Raw genomic sequence first — 15687 nt, 5'->3', positions numbered from 1 at the left:
TTCATCTGCAACCCCCCTCAGAATTCCCCGTTCCCTCTGAGCTTTGCGGCAATCCTCACAGTATTTGGGAGGAAATGAATTTTTTCAGCAACAATATATTGTTCCTTGTTGTAAAGTATTTGGGGGTGTTTTGAATGAGCAGTTAACACCCATTATCTTTACAAAAGACCAGATCCTAGCAGATAAAAACTCCTAGAACTGGTTTGTTGAGATGGATCAATTTGTTGTTGTTGTTGTTGTTGTTCAGTCGTTCAGTCGTGTCCGACTCTTCGTGACCCCATGGACCATAGCACGCCAGGCCTTCCTGTCCTGCGCTCTCTCCCGGAGCGTGCTCAAGTTCATATTCATTGCATCCGTGATGCTATCTAGCCATCTCATCCTCTGCCGTCCCCTTCTCCTTTTGCCTTCAGTCTTTCCCAGCATCAGGGTCTTTTCCAGTGAGTTTTCTCTTCGCATTAGGTGGCCTGCAATTGTGGATTATCCTTGTGGTTGTGGCTATGGGGAAGAGCCTCGTGTGGCGCAGAGTGGTAGGCGGCAGTATTGCATCCAAAACTCTCCCCACGACCTGAGTTCGATCCCAGCGGAAGCTGGGTCTCAGGTAGCTGGCTCAGGTCAACTCAGCCCTCCATCCTTTTGAGGTTGGTAAAATGAGGACCCAGCTTGCTGGGGGAAAGGTAGTCACAACTGGGGAAGGCAATGGCAAACCACCCCGCCAGCCATTAAAACGCCAGCGCAAGCAGTGTCCCCCTAGGGGTCAGTAATGACCCGGTGCTTACACAGGAGGAACCTTTCCTTTCTTTTTTTCTGTGGCTATGGGGACTGTCATGGTGAACGCATACTTCAAAACTTACCACTATGCCTCTGCACACACATGCACCTCCCTAAAATGTCTGATTCCAATTCATGATTTTTCTTCCCAAAACGAGAGTCAAAGATTAACAAAAACAGTGTGTCACTTGGCCCCAAATCTGAGGCTATCCCCCCCCCCCCAGTCACATAAGTTCTGGATTGTGGAAAAGGCTTTTATTTTAGAGACCTGCCAAATGCACATTTGTACGTTATCTAAAGATGTGCTGGACCCTTCACTCAACACAGTTGTTTGGGTTTTACCACAGCGTGAGGAAAACAATTCTTGGATGCTCCTAGGGTTATTCTAGAGCAGTTTCTTCCTCATGCTCTGCATTTGCAAGCATTTTTAAGGTTGAAGGGAAGTCAGGAATGTGAATTCACGAGCTTAGAATAACATGTGAAGACTGACACTGACATTTCATTTTGAGATTTTAACCATATCTGACACTTCTGGCTTCAGGTTATGTGCTTTAAAATTGTAAAAGGTTTTTATTTTAGAGTGGTAGAATTTTAACACTTTGGAATTGCAGTAATACCAGAACAAAAAATAATGTTGAATTGAAGAGATTGTCATCAGTCAACCAAAATCTGAGCAAAGAATGGGAGGGCACTCCCTAAAGTTGATGTTTACCTGATCCAAAACTAAATTTGAATTTGAGAATCCAGAAAAAAAAGCCATGTAAGTCTGTTGCAGCGAAAAAAGACAACAAATCCTGTGGCATCATAATGACTAAGAAGTCTGTATTTTGCTTTTCATAGACCAGAGACCCCTTAATGAGATGTCGTTCCTTGTGTTTAAATCTGGGGTGTTCTGTGTGGTAATTTGATCAAAGTCAAATATCCTCTTTGAACAAATACTTCTCAGCTTCAAGCCCAGACCCTTGAGGTATGCCTGGTGCTTGTTTGTTCTGAACTGAACTGCTCTCACTTTGCCATTTTTGTCACCGGCCTTCTCCTGTCAATAGAACTACTATCACAACACCCTGCAGCAGTGAGTCAGGTGGAAAAACCCCCCACTGTATACTTTCCTGCGGAGTTGTCACAGCTGATAGACTACCCATGACGACTTAGAGCTATGACTAAAGAACGGCTTCTTTTCTCTCTTTAAACATGTCAGAGTAGCCTCTTAGAAATAGTAATGGGATTACCTGTTGAAGAAGAGTTGTGTTCCCATTTCTTTTCCAGTTCTGGCATTTTGGCGAATGGGTCAATGTGGTTGTCGATGACCAGCTGCCGGTAAATGAAGCGGGTCAGCTTATTTTCCTCTCTTCTGTTTATAAGAACCTGTTCTGGGGAGCTCTTCTGGAAAAGGCTTATGCCAAGTAAGTGAGTCCTGAAGCATTCTGCAGTGAATCTCTGCATGAAACATGGGCCATATTTGACACATTCCATCCTCTTGTCCCATTCCTTTGTAACTCTGTTTCAATAATCAATTCAATGAATACATTTTTAAAAACAAAAATGCTTAGAATAACTTTCTTGACAGGCTGTGTGGTTCCTACGAAGACCTACAGATCGGGCAAGTGTCAGAAGCTCTGGTGGACTTCACAGGTGGAGTTAACATGACTATCAAGCTGGCTGAAGCTCCACCTGATCTCTGGGATATCTTGACAAGAGCAACCTACAGCAGATCTCTGATGGGTTGCCAGACACACGCAGGGGTGAGTTTTTTTCTTTCTATTTATGCTCACATTTGCGTCCTGGGATTCCAGCAAGATATTAATATAAATGGATATGGAGCTTCCCTTGAGGTAGGTCAGGCTGAGAGATACCCAAACAAGCTTAATTTCTGAGCAGGGCTTAAAAGCCTCATCTTCTTAGACCACAGTCAACATACTATTGGCTGAACCATATTGACTCTTGTTCTGCTGCTGTTAAAATGAGAAACCATAAGGTGAAGGGTAGGCTACAAATGTAAATAAGTAAGCAAATAGGCGTAGCTCTTTCCCAGGCAGAATTCTTTCTTGTAAGGTGAACTGCAAAACAATTATTTAGTGTTCTTTCACTGTCCTGTCCCCACCTACTTCCATTTCTGTGCAGACTTCATGTGGCCCCCAGCACAGCTGCCAAAGAGTGGCAACGACTTGTGTGTGGGTAATTACTTATTGTTCCAACTAATATATCCATATCTCTCCTCAGTCATACACACCCCTCCACTCCTACTGGGATCTGAAGGATTTTGTATCACAGCAGCACTATGGTGGTGGGGTGAGTTGACATTGGAGATCTACTGTTTGCCATGGGAAAGGTTTCCAAACATGGTAGCAGACCAGAGTCCTTTGTCTTGGGGATTTGGTAGGTTAATCCCTGAAGGATGTCTCCCCATTGACTTCACATCATTGTAATGCTAGAAAGGACTCCTAGATTCATTAAGCCAATCCCTCCTGTATAATGGCATAAACAGGAGACTCCATATTCTGGGCTGGATCTAGAATTTTTATGCTGCTGCTGCTGCTGGTGTGTGTGTGTGTGTGTGTGTGTGTGTGTGAGTAGAGTTCCGCTTGGAATAGTCCTGTTGGTGGATGGGGTGGGGCAGGTGACTTGCTGATTTTCCCTTCCTCTGTAGACCCCAGCGCCACTTCCCACACTGTTCCAGAGGGACTTCTAATCCTCCAGTGCAATTCTGAGGAGACATAGGGGGCCACAGCGGGGGGGGGGGATTGGTGATGGCAGGAGCCCTCCTTCTTGTTGTGGCTAGACAACTGCCATCATAAAGTTAACAAGCAATAATATTCATCTTCTGTTGTTAGTATTTATTTATTTAATGTCTATACCGCCCAATAGCTGAAACTCTCTAGGCGGTTCAGTTTCCAGTAGCCTGAGCCATATAGTAGGGAAGTCTAGCAATCCTGGAAAATAGCAGTCAAATGATCTTTCCTCCACGTACTCCATGTACATGACATAATTTGCCAATAGGATCATCACCAGACAAAGATGATGTTACAATTGATGCTAGCATAATTTAAAAGGGATTTTATGATTCTTGCTCAGCAATCTAGTTATATTATGATTTGGTTTTATTGTAAAGTTCTTTAAAATGTGTGCTGTCTTGTAAAGTTTGCCTGTACATACTTATATGAATAAAATAAATAAATTATATGAGCCAGAGGTCCCAATCCGGCCCTCTAGGGTTCTCCAGGTATAGCTCCTTCCTTGTAAGCCATTTAAACTAGTTTCCATTGTCACACAATCTATCCTGCAAAGATTCTACAGGTGAATTATGTGTGGTACAAACACATAACTTTATCAGACTTAACAATGCAGCCTTCCAATTCAACTCTGAGTTTTACATATGTGAGGGAGAAGTGTCTCTCTCTCTCTCTCTCTCTCCTATTCATATCTCTTAGACCTCTATTCATGGCCCACATCAATCATCTTCTATTTTTCTAAGCTGAACAATGTTCTTCCTATGGCAAATGACTCATCCCTGAAATGTCACAATAGGCTAAAGTGAAAGTTTACTAAGGACTTTAGCTCAAGCTGTTTATGGTGTTTACAGTGAGCTGAATGCCAACTGCTTTCTCATAAAAGCAGATTGCGTTTGGCTTCATTCGGAATGAGGAACATAGTTTAGAGCATGGTAAAACATTTTTATGTCCTTCCCTACAGCCAAGAAGAGTCCTGCAAAATGGATTAGTGGCTGGACATGCCTACACAGTGACTGGCATTCGAAAAGTAAGTTCAACTCTCTTTTGGTAGTTTTGGTATAATTTTTTTTAACCTAGAGCAGGTAGACAACCTGGTGCCCTCCAGATATTTTAGACTACAACTCCCATAAATCCCTTACCCATTGGCCATGCTGGTTGGGGATGATGGGAGTTTATGTCCAAATGATGTATTGCTTCACCTACGTAATAAGTGAGTAGCAGTTCAGCCCTGCTGTGTTTGGGGCCCTCCTACTTCTGCTGAGTGGGCCCCCAGACATCAGCCCCAAAGTCCTACCCCAGTGCCCCACTGGCTGCAATAGGGTCCCCTTTAACACTGCTCTAATCCTGATAGCTGCCTTATGCAGGGATCAAGGGCTTGTCTCCTTCCTTCTGTGTGCCTCTTGGTAACTCTTGGGCCCACCCCTGCCCCCATGCTATTGTACTCTGCCCACTTGTTCTTGTTACTGGTTACCTTTTCCTGTGAAATGAGTCCAAGACAACAGGCATGTCTGCAGTCATTGCCAGTTCCAGGTTTTGGAAGGCCCTGGGGCAATACACCTGCCTCAATGGGTCCCCTCGCTCAATAAGCTGACCTTCTCATGGCCATTGTCACCAGCTGCTATTGCTCCTCATCCTCTTTCTCCTAATTACTAGGACTTGCCTGCTTGGTAGGCAAGAGAGCCAGTGAGCAAATAGGCAGCTGCTTTTACTGGCTGTCTTCCTCCTCCTCCTCCTCCTCACCACCACCACCACCACCACCATCATCTGGGCCAGAGCAAGAGGCAGGTGAATAAGCAGGTTGCAATAGGGAGGAGGAAGATTAAGTCCAGGGGGGTCTTGTCAGCGGGTCTCCGCTGGGGTGAGGGCCTCCTGACCATACCCACCCTTGCAGGTCTGTAGTGAGTGAGTTCTTATGATACAACAACATAGGGACTACAGTGCCATTGCTTGATGCACCACCAGGGGAAGATAAGAAGCCCTGACCTATCTTGGAGGAAGCCTCTGTAGGTGTTCTCCTCATCCTGTTTTGGGAAGGGCACCACTGACATGGGAGGAGCACCTCCTATCCGGCCTGGGACTTCTCATCTTGCCCTGGTGGTGCAGGAAGGAGCCAGTCCTGGCTGTCATGTTTCTTTATGACACTGCACATCCGGTATAACAACAGCCACCATAATACAAACCAAAATGGCACTGCAGTACGAAATGAAAGCACAGCGGTATATAAGGAGCTGCCTTATATACCTGAGTCCAGCCAATGGTCCATCTAGGTCAGGTGGCTGCTGGCAGTTCGCCAGAATCTCAAGCATGGGCCTCTTCTCTGCGAGAGCCTTTTGAGCTGCAGGTGCCAAAGACTAAACTTCAGGCCTTGTGCATGTAAAGCATGTGCTAGATCACGAAGCCAACCTTCCCCAACCTGGTGCCCTCCAGATGTTTTGGACATCAACTCCCATCAGCCCCAACCAGTATAGCCAATGGTCAGGAATGCTGGGAGCCAAAGTCCAAAACAACTGGAGGGCACCAGATTGGAAAGGTTGCACCAAGCTATAGTCTCTCTCCACACATGGTGGTGACCAAGACTGTGGCTCTCTACCACCAGGAGCAGTAGGTGTATGGCATCAGTGATAACGTTCTGCAGGGCTGAATGGTGACGCTGTTCTACCTGAACATTTCATTGAGTCTTGCTGATCTAGACTCTAAGTCAGTCATGGGCAACGTGTGGTCTTCAAGACATGTTGGCCTACAACTCCCAGTAACCCTTACCACTGGCTTTGTTGGTTAAGGCTGATGGGAACTGTAGGCCAAAACCTCTGGAGGGCCACATGTTGCCCACCCCTGCTCTAGGTCCTGCTTACTTGTGAGTAGAGATGCAGCTCATGCTTATTTCTGAGTACAGAGGCAGAGCCTTGTCCTGCTTAGTTCTAGGTAGGCTTAAAACAGGTAAGAATTTCATTTTGGCCCTGTCCACTCTGCCTTTGGCCACACCCACTTTGCCTTTGGCTCCACCCACTGATGGAATGTAGGCCTGAGACCTTTCCCAGATTGGAATTTGGCCCTTGGACTGAAAAAGCTTTCCCTGCCCCTAGAGTCACATAGTTGTGACTTAGGTTGGTCAAGGACGCTGTTGCTAGGTACTTTTGACAGGAGCTGCTGCCCTTGCTTTAAATTCTACCTGGCTTTATTGAAGATGATGAGAGCATGAAAATGGTTTCTTTTTTAGAGCCGTGGTCCCTTTAATGCCAGGAATAAAACACGGAGGGTAATAGCTGGGCCCTTGTGTAAATCAAAGTCTGTAATTGATTCACGAGGCTTCGCTGACAGCAGAGTCCACAAGGGCCTGCGAAGTTTGGCTGCGTCACTCTTATCTCCGGCTCAGAGGAGGTCTATGGAAAGGGGAGGGCTTCGGCCTTCAAAGATTTCAGCCACAAAATGTTTAGACACCCAAGCTGGCGGCCTGTATCCAGTCGACATATCTTTCAATCCTGTCACACAATTTTTGACAACCCCGTTTGGTAAAATGCTGATAAATCCTTGGCTTAATTATTGGTCATGTTAAAGCAAAGACTCCTTGAAGGTAAATCCCAAACATGGAAAACCAATAAATAAGGCTGTCAGGCCTAGAGCTAGAAGAGTCATCTGGAAGGAAAATTCCACTGCTCTGTGGGAAGAAGCACCGCAGGTGAAAGCCTGTGTTCTATGTGACTCAGAAAGTGATAGGAGCCCTCTCAGAGTCTGCGCCGGGCCGCTGCACTAACAAATGCTAAAACTCCACATTTAGCCCCCTTCACATGTTCTCAGAGGAGCGTGATTGCACCTCCTGTGATCAGTGTAGACTGGTGGCTCTGATTTCAGTGGGGTGGTGGTAAGCCCGCTCCATGATGGTTGGAGCTTCTGTAAAGCAGCTGTCCCCGGTTCGACTACAACTCTCAGCATTCCTGACCATTGCCCATGCTGGCTGGGGCTGATGGACTTTAAGTCCAAAACATCTGGAGTGCACCAGGCTGGGGAAGGCTGACATACGGCCTTCCACCCTCGGGATTCTCTGGGGCAGGGGGTGGGTGGGAGACGAATGCTCTTCCCAAGGGTCCCTGCATCACTTGTATGGTATGCAAAACATGCCATTAGATCTGTATGTTTTATTTAAAAGAGGTCGTCTCTTATGAATATTGGGAGGGACCATGTCACTGGGCACACATTTTGGATTGTACCCAGAGCATTCTAGCTAGACAGAGCAGCTGGCAAAGGAGCAGTAATTCTTGCTAAGGCTGTCTGTTAATTGTTTTGCACAGGTGACTTGCAAGCATGGTCCCGAAAATTTAGTAAGACTGAGAAATCCCTGGGGGAAAGTTGAGTGGAAAGGTGACTGGAGTGACAGGTGAGTGTTTAGAACAAAAGGAATAGGGTTGTGCTAATCAGCAAAACTGGTGCTCTCCAAATTTCTTCGAATTCCTTCTCGAAGCTTATTCCAACTCAAGTCTGTATCAGATTGCAAGCTTTTTTTTCTTTTCCATATTTTCATGCATATTTTTCCAAATGTACTCATCGATTGTTCACATCTTTGAAACGTATGCATTCTTCCCCCATTCGTTAAAGCATATTTGTGCACATTTTTCAAAAGTATGCATTTTTCATGCACATTTTTCAAATGTACACATGCATTTTCTAGGGTCCGCAACTCACGTTGCAAGCTTGGAAATGTATGGACTTCGACTGCAGATCGCGTCCGAGTCTATGTTCAGTCTGATAGGCGAATTGGGTAAATCCTGATCAAAAACAAACTGAAATGAATTTCTTATACATCTCTTAAAAAGAAGCAACAGATTGGATGAAATGATTGAAATCACACTGCCACCTGCAGGCAGAGATTAATCATCAGCTGGAACATGGTGCTGCTTTTCAAAGCAAAAATGCTGACTTGTTTTGATAGATCAGGTAGCAGTGATGGAGTTGAGGTTAGGTGAACATATAAACTGCGCAGCATGAAAGGGTAGCTTGTGATAGTGAAAGAAGCAGTGTGAAGGTACGAAAAGAAGACATTTCTCATTCTGTTCCCTGCCTTCAACACTAACATGGTATATGCCTAATCGAAGACACATCAGTGCCACAGCACTGCTATGAGAACTCCGGGGGACCAAAGAGGCATGATGCACTAGAGTAGCCTTCCCCAACCTGGGACACCGGACACACCAGATGTTTCAGATCACAACTCCCATCACCCATCTCCATTGGCCACACAAGCTGAGGATGATGGGAGTTGTAGTCTGAAACACCTGGAGGGCACCAGGTTGGAAAAAGCTGCATTAGAGAACTTGAAAAGAATTGTGCAGACAAGGGAATTTGAGCAGTTGGTGTGGGCTGAGAAAAACCATAGTTGTGGAAATTTGTTCTGTCCCTCTACTGTATTGATTTTTTAGTTGTGGTGGCGGTGATGAGGTGTCTTTATTTATTTATTTATTTATTTATTTATTTATTTATTTATGTGAAAGAGAATAGAAATAATAGTAGTAGCTTCATATGTATAACTGAAAAGAAGATGGATGTAATTCAAACAATATTGACATTATCAAAACTTAAGTTAAACCTAAATTAATAATTATAAGTGTATGCAGAGCCTTAGAAACCATATTTACATCATCAGTCAACTTAATTCATTTTAAAGCACCCTTTATATCTGTGGTGAAGACCCTGCGATGAGAGCCAGAACTTGGAAGATCTGGTTGTAGTTCCCACTCAGCTGAGCTCACCGGGTGACTTTGGGCCAGTCACTGGCTCTCATCCTAGCCTACCTTACAGGGTTGTTGTGAGGATAAAATGGAGAGGAGGAGGACCATGTAAGCTGCCATGGGCTTCTTGCATGAGGACAGAAGGCAGGACTGAAATGTTATAATAAATAATAACTAAAATATGAAGGGTGCTTTAAGTTGAATTAAGTGGGTATGTTCAGCACATGCCCTGCATGAGCTGAGAATTTGCCCAGGAAGAAATACTGAAAGTTCTGTAGTGGTGGGTGGCTTGCCCAGCCAGGACCAGCCTAAGACATTCTGATGCCTGAGATGGAGCAGCAAATGGTACCCCTTCCTGCAAGACAGTATGCAGAGCACCCAAGGCTGGTCACGTTATTCTGGCACCTAAGGAAGAAAACCCCACAAGTGCTTCTCCCCCTCCTTTAGAGAACTTAAAATACAATGCTACTGCATGGAGAGAGCAATCCTATGGGCCTGGGGGAGCATCCCAGAGACCATCTGATATTTAGGAATTTCCCCCCTGGGGCCATAGACACCCCCACACCCTCCAGACAGGGACTCCGAGATCTGAATCCTTTCTGCAGCACCTGCTTTCAAGGCTGCAAAAACAACTGTGGTGTTTGCTTCTGAGGCTGCAAAACCCCCACCTCAGACAGCTTCAGGGAGGGTGAAAAGGGAGCGGGACAGTGGGTGGGGAGAGGAGAGGCCAGGAACCAAATTATCCTGTGGCTTCCCTGTTGCGCATTCGCATGCACCACCAGTCAATGAGCTTTCTTTTGCGGAGGAGAAGAAATACCTCCATCCTCCTCCCACCTTGCTAGCAACAGCCCAGCAGCCCACTGGATTCTTGGGAGTTCCAAGCTCAGAGGTTTCCATCTTTTGCGGAGGAGAAGAAATACCTCCATCCTCCTCCCACCTTGCTAGCAACAGCCCAGCAGCCCACTGGATTCTTGGGAGTTCCAAGCTCAGAGGTTTCCATCTACCGGGGTGCAATTCCATAGGATTGTGCTCTAAATAGCTATTTGCTGCCCTTTCATGATATGCAAAATCTGCTGTCTGAGGTGGCTGCCTCACTCTTCCTAATGATAGGGCTGCTTCTGGACCAGGTAATGGGAAAGACTGAACCCCTGCCAACCCCAGAGCCACTGCCGATCCCAGTAGACAATACTGGGCCAGATGGACCAATGGCCTGACTCGGAAGAATGCCGCTTTGTATGTTCACAATAAAGCTTGTCCCCGTGCAGAAGCCTCCCAAGCAGTCCCTAATGTGGTGGCTGTAATGGTGCAGAAATGCCCACAGAGAACGAGCCAGCCAGAATTGGTGGTCTATAATAAAGCTGAATGAGCACTGTTTTTAAACATAAATTCTTTTCTCTCCCCTTTAGCTCTGAGAAATGGGAGCTGCTCAGCCCAAAAGAGAAGATTTTGCTCCGAAGAAATTCGGATGACGGAGAGTTCTGGTAACTGAACGAAATAATGAAAGTGACTGCCTTGCTTCTGCCCATTCTGAGCCAAAGTACATGTTATACTAATTGCGTAGTTTGTAGCCGAGGCCTGTCAAATATTTATTTATTTATTTATATTTTTATTTATTTATTTTTAAATTTTATTTATTTATTTATTTATTTCTTATCTTTATATCCCGCCTTTCTTCCATCGTGGAACTCATGCTGGCTACGTGAGGTTTCCCGGTGGTCGCCCTTCCAAGCACTGACCAGACCCAGATCTGCTTAACTTCAGCAAGGGGGCTGCCTCATGTGCCTTCAGACCATGCCCTGTGACCTTTTTTTTACTTTAGTGTTAGTGTCCTGGGGACCACTGCACTCTAGAATCGCTGCCCCTCCATTTTTTTCCTCCAAATCCCCTCCCCCAATAAAGGGGTTAAAAAAAGAAAAAAAATCCCAGTTGTTGTCAATGGAGACCTTTTTGCTTTTTTAAACCCCACTCACAGGGGGGAGATTACAGAATGGGGGGGGGGAGGTCAACCTGTCTCTCCCAGAGTGTGGTAGTCTCAATCCAAATTGTTGCCATGTGCGCTTATGCTAGAGTAAAAAAAAAACACGAGATCAGCCTCAGCTGCACGCTACACGATTAGTGTAACATGCAGTTTGGTTCTCTGTCACCCAGTACAGTGGGTCTCAAACTGTCACAAGCCTGCTTAATTTTTTTTTTAAGTCCATGTTCCTTCCTGCCTGCCCTATAGGTAATTAGGTCAAATACTGTAGCCCTTCTCTCTCTCTCTCTCTCTCTCTTTCTCTCTCTCTCTCTCTCTCACACACACACACACACACACACACACACAGAATCATGTTTGGGGCAGAGTGGGGTTGTACTTGCTATGTGGTCAGAGTTCTAAATTATGCAGTGACTCTACCTGTGAAGAGCAGGAGGCCTGCTTCAAACCCTCCCTCTCCATTGCACAGAGGTGGTGAGCCGAGCATGGGGCCACGGATGCTGGCCTCCTCTCCGTGTGATGTGATAGGATTTATTTATTTATTTATTTCATTTCAGTGTTCAGTGGGGTTTCTTTTTCCCTTATACAGGTGTGTTGATCTGGCCTCACCTTTGGCCAGATCTGTCCTGCCTGGGGGTCCCAATCAGGCCATGCCCTTTCCCCCAGCCCACCTCCTTTTCCCTGACAACCTACTAGTGGTTTCCCAAATTGTGCGTCCCCCCACCCCGCCCATTCTAAAGGTTGAAATGCTTCTCCTAAGGCTTAGTTACTGTCAGAAAGAGATTTAAGTATATGAAGGGCTGTCATGTGGAAGATGTTCTCTGTGCTCCAGTGGGCAGGACTAAGACCAATGGGTGAAAATGGCAAGGAAGCAGATTTTGGCTGAAATTAGGAGAAACTTCCTAAAAGTAAGAGCAGTGGAGGCTGGTGGCTCCGATTTCAGTGGGGCTGTGATTCCATTCTGGGTCTTAGTCAGAACCAGTCAGAGCTCTAAAGGAGCGATCCAAAGTGCTGAACCCTATCCTTCAGAGTTCTGACCGGTTCTAACTAAAACCCAGAATGGATGTATGCCCCCACCAAAATTGAAGCCACCAGCCTCCACTGAGTGAGAGTGGTTTGACAGTGGAGCTGTCTGCCTTGGGAGATGATGGACTCTCCTTTGCTGGAGGTCTTTGCTGGAGAAGGTGGATGGCTATCTCTCAAGGATGCTGTAGCTGGATTCTGCATGGTAGTTCCTACACTGAGCAGGAGAGAAAGACGTCAGGACATAAGAAGAGCCGTGTTGGATCAGACCAAGGCTCCATCTAGCATTCTGTTCAGACAGGGCCATGGGAAACCACAGGACATGAGTTTCCATGTTCCCCAGCAACTGGTGTACCTGTGATGCTGGAGGTAGCATGAAGGCATAGATAGCCTTCTCCTCCAGGAATTTGTCTGATCCCCTTTTAAAGCTGCCCAAGGTGGAGGCCATCACAACATCTTGTGGAAGCGAATTCCGCAGTTTGACTATGCGTGGTGTGAAGAGGTCCTTCCTCTCCTCTGTCCTGAATCTCCCACCAATTGGCTTTATGGGATGCCCCTGGGTTCTAGTATTATGAGAGTGGGAGGAAAATGTCTCCAGATCCACTTTCTCCACGCCAGGCATCATTTTGTACACCTTTGTCATGTCTCCCCTAACTCGCCCTTCTTCTAAGCTAGACAACTAAATGGTCTGGATGGCGCTGAATGTCCTTCCCAACTTTAAAATTCTATGAGTCTATGATTCTCTCTCCAGCATCTGAGTCTTGGAGGGAGATTCCCGCTGAACACAGACGTTTCATGTTGCTATTGGTCATTGGAGCCCAAGTTGATCTCCATTTTAAAGAGGCACATCCGTAGTGACCAGGTTCTTACAATATAATGTCTTGGGTGGCGGCGGTGGCAGTGGCGGTGGCGGCGGCGGCGGCGGCTGCAGCGCTGTTGCTTCATGCATGGCCAGAATGGTGAGAAACCCTGAGCTACGCTGGAGGAGACCACCTGACATCTTCCCCTCATCCCAGCATACATAGAGCAGAGGATTTTTTAAAATCCAGTTTCTCATACCATGCCATTTTGCCACTAGGCGGCAGTGTTAACCTACAATTTCATTGCACATCTTTTGGCTCAAGTTGCAAACATTCCTTAGCACATATTTCTTTGCTGTTGCCTTTTCTGCCAGTCCTACTCTCATAGTGTTATAATTTACTAGCCATTATTTATTGAGCGTTTTGGTGCCGACACTGTGCCAAGTATTGTACAGGACAGAGCAGTGACAATCGCATCTGGTGTATTTGTTTTGCACCAGTTAGTGTTGCCAACTTTTTTTTTTTTTTGCTGCCAGTGGTCCTGCACATGCAAACAGAAACCCCATTGCTGTAGCTTAAAAAGGTAAAGGTAAAGGTGTCCCCAACCAGTCGTGTCCGACTCTAGGGTATGGTGCTCATCTCCATTTCTAAGCCGAAGAGCCAGCGTTGTCCGGAGACGCTTCCGTGGTCATGTGGCCGGCATGACTGAACACCGAGGTGCACGGAACGCTGTTACCTTTCCCGCCGAGGCGGTACCTATTTATCTACTTGCAATTTCTTGCTTTCGAACTGCTAGGTGGGCAGGAGCTGGGACTGAAGACGGGAGCTCACTCTGTCACACAGCACTCGGGTCTCGAACTGCTGACCTGCCAACCTTCCGGTCTGCAGTTCAGCGTCTTAACCACTAAGCTACCGCGGCCCTGTAGCTTCCCCCACCTCAGTTTGCAGTTGTAGGAAAGGCTTCACCTGCTGAGCTTTTGCCTGAGTTTTAAAAGTATTTTATAGATTGATTTACTCCATCTGCACCCCGCCTTTCAGTCAGGACTGGACCACAAGACAGCTAAAGGAACGTAAAATAAAGAGCTGCCCCGGGAGGGAAAAAGCTGGCAACTCTGGTACCAGCGTGGGGAACTAGACCTGTCCTAGACCTCTCCTATGATAGCTGGACAGGACTGAGGCTGGCCCAAAACATTTTGCTGCGTGAGGTGAAAGGAAAGATGGTGCACCTCTCTCCCCACTTCCATGGACAGAAACTGACTGGAGTGGCTGTTGAATCTTCAGCACTGGTGATGGGACATTGTCTTCCAACACAGCAGGGCAGGCTGTGTGGCACACAGAGCTCTGTGTGGCTGCTTCACTCTGCTGCTAGGCTGGCCCTGGTCAGAACAGAGATGAGGGGACAGGATAGAAATGGCGAAAAGGGGGTCGGGACCAAGGTTACATTTAAGGCTCACTAAAGCTTAATGCGTGAACCTCTATTGAACACCAAGGCTCGGCTATTGAAGCAAGTCGCTTTGACATTTGGGTGAAGGTCAGTTCCTCACCTCAGAGGAATCATCCTAACAAGCACTCACATATCTGGGCTTGGAGGAAAAGGTACAGACCTGCCTTCCCCAAGCTGGTGCCCTCCAGATGCTTTGGATGACAACTCCCAGCATTCTCTTGGCCAGGCTGGCTGAGACTGATGGGCACTGAAATCCAAAACATCTGGAGGACACCAGGTTGGGGAAGACTGGTCCAGACAGCGGCTGGAGTATCAGATTAGAGAAGTAGGGAGATTTATTTATTAATCATATATCCTGCCTAATATAAGAATATCTCTAAGTGGTTGGGCTGAGAGCCATCATGGTGTCACCTTTGGCCTCTCTCACCCTAACATAGCTCACAGGATTGTTTTGAAGATAAATAGGGGAGGTGGAAGAAACCGTGTATACTTCCTGGAGCTCTTTAGAGCAGGGGTGCAGAAACTCAGGCCCGGGGGCCATTTCCGGCCCTCCTGGGGTCTCAGCTTTTGATTTGATTTCCCTGCTTTTGGCCCCTCCCCCTTTGCCTTTGGCCCCACCCACTACTGGAATTGTGGTCCCTGAAAACTGCTCTGAAATGGAAGTCAGCCCTTGGGCTGAAAGTGGTTCTGCAGCTCTGCTTTAGAGGAAGGGCAGGATTATTATTATTAACAACAACAACAACAAATGGGCATGATTTCCAGGCAGGCCTGAGGCCTGAATAGGGGAAATTTAAAGCGGCATGGTTTCACAGGTGAAAACAGGGTCATGCTTGTAACACCTGATTTCTCATATCAAGGATCACTGTCCATTACACATTCCTGACGGCTCTACTCCACCTGTTGTATGCTGTATTGATTCATTTACGCTGTAATAATACCCCATCCTGTGTTGATCTAATATAAGCCACAAGAGCATACTTGTTCTTTTGGGAGAGTCTATTCTTGAAAAGCATCATTGTGCTGCAATATGTTATCTGCAGTTCGAAATCTACCTCGGTTGCAGCAGTGTGAGAAATCAATGGCAGGCTGAGGCTATGGTGCTGGGAAGAGCAGTCCTATGTCCCTGGGGGGAGGGCGAGAAATCTGCATGGAGGCACCACTTAACAGTGGGCAGGGTGTGTGTGTGTGTGTGTGTAGTGGTTTTTTCTGGCAGCTCATTTAAAAAAAA

The 15687-nt window shown here is 46.5% G+C and overlaps 1 protein-coding gene across 1 annotated transcript in view; it reads left to right on the top strand.

Moving 5' to 3' along the window:
- Positions 1-15687, top strand: part of CAPN14 (calpain 14) — a 73699-nt gene that overhangs the window by 18556 nt on the left and 39456 nt on the right. Inside the window, exons 5-9 of the mRNA XM_084832570.1 lie at positions 2035-2171; positions 2336-2510; positions 4459-4524; positions 7784-7869; positions 10624-10698. Coding sequence (XP_084688696.1) covers positions 2035-2171; positions 2336-2510; positions 4459-4524; positions 7784-7869; positions 10624-10698 — 539 coding nt within the window. The remainder of the gene's footprint in view (positions 1-2034; positions 2172-2335; positions 2511-4458; positions 4525-7783; positions 7870-10623; positions 10699-15687) is intronic.

This window comes from Heloderma suspectum, chromosome 1 (assembly GCF_057233095.1).
Source record: "Heloderma suspectum isolate Gila_16-S chromosome 1, 16-S_ref, whole genome shotgun sequence".
In the NCBI taxonomy this organism is placed as follows: domain Eukaryota; kingdom Metazoa; phylum Chordata; class Lepidosauria; order Squamata; family Helodermatidae; genus Heloderma; species Heloderma suspectum.
Note: the sequence above shows the minus strand (reverse complement) of the source record. Positions and strands in the feature narration are given on the sequence as shown.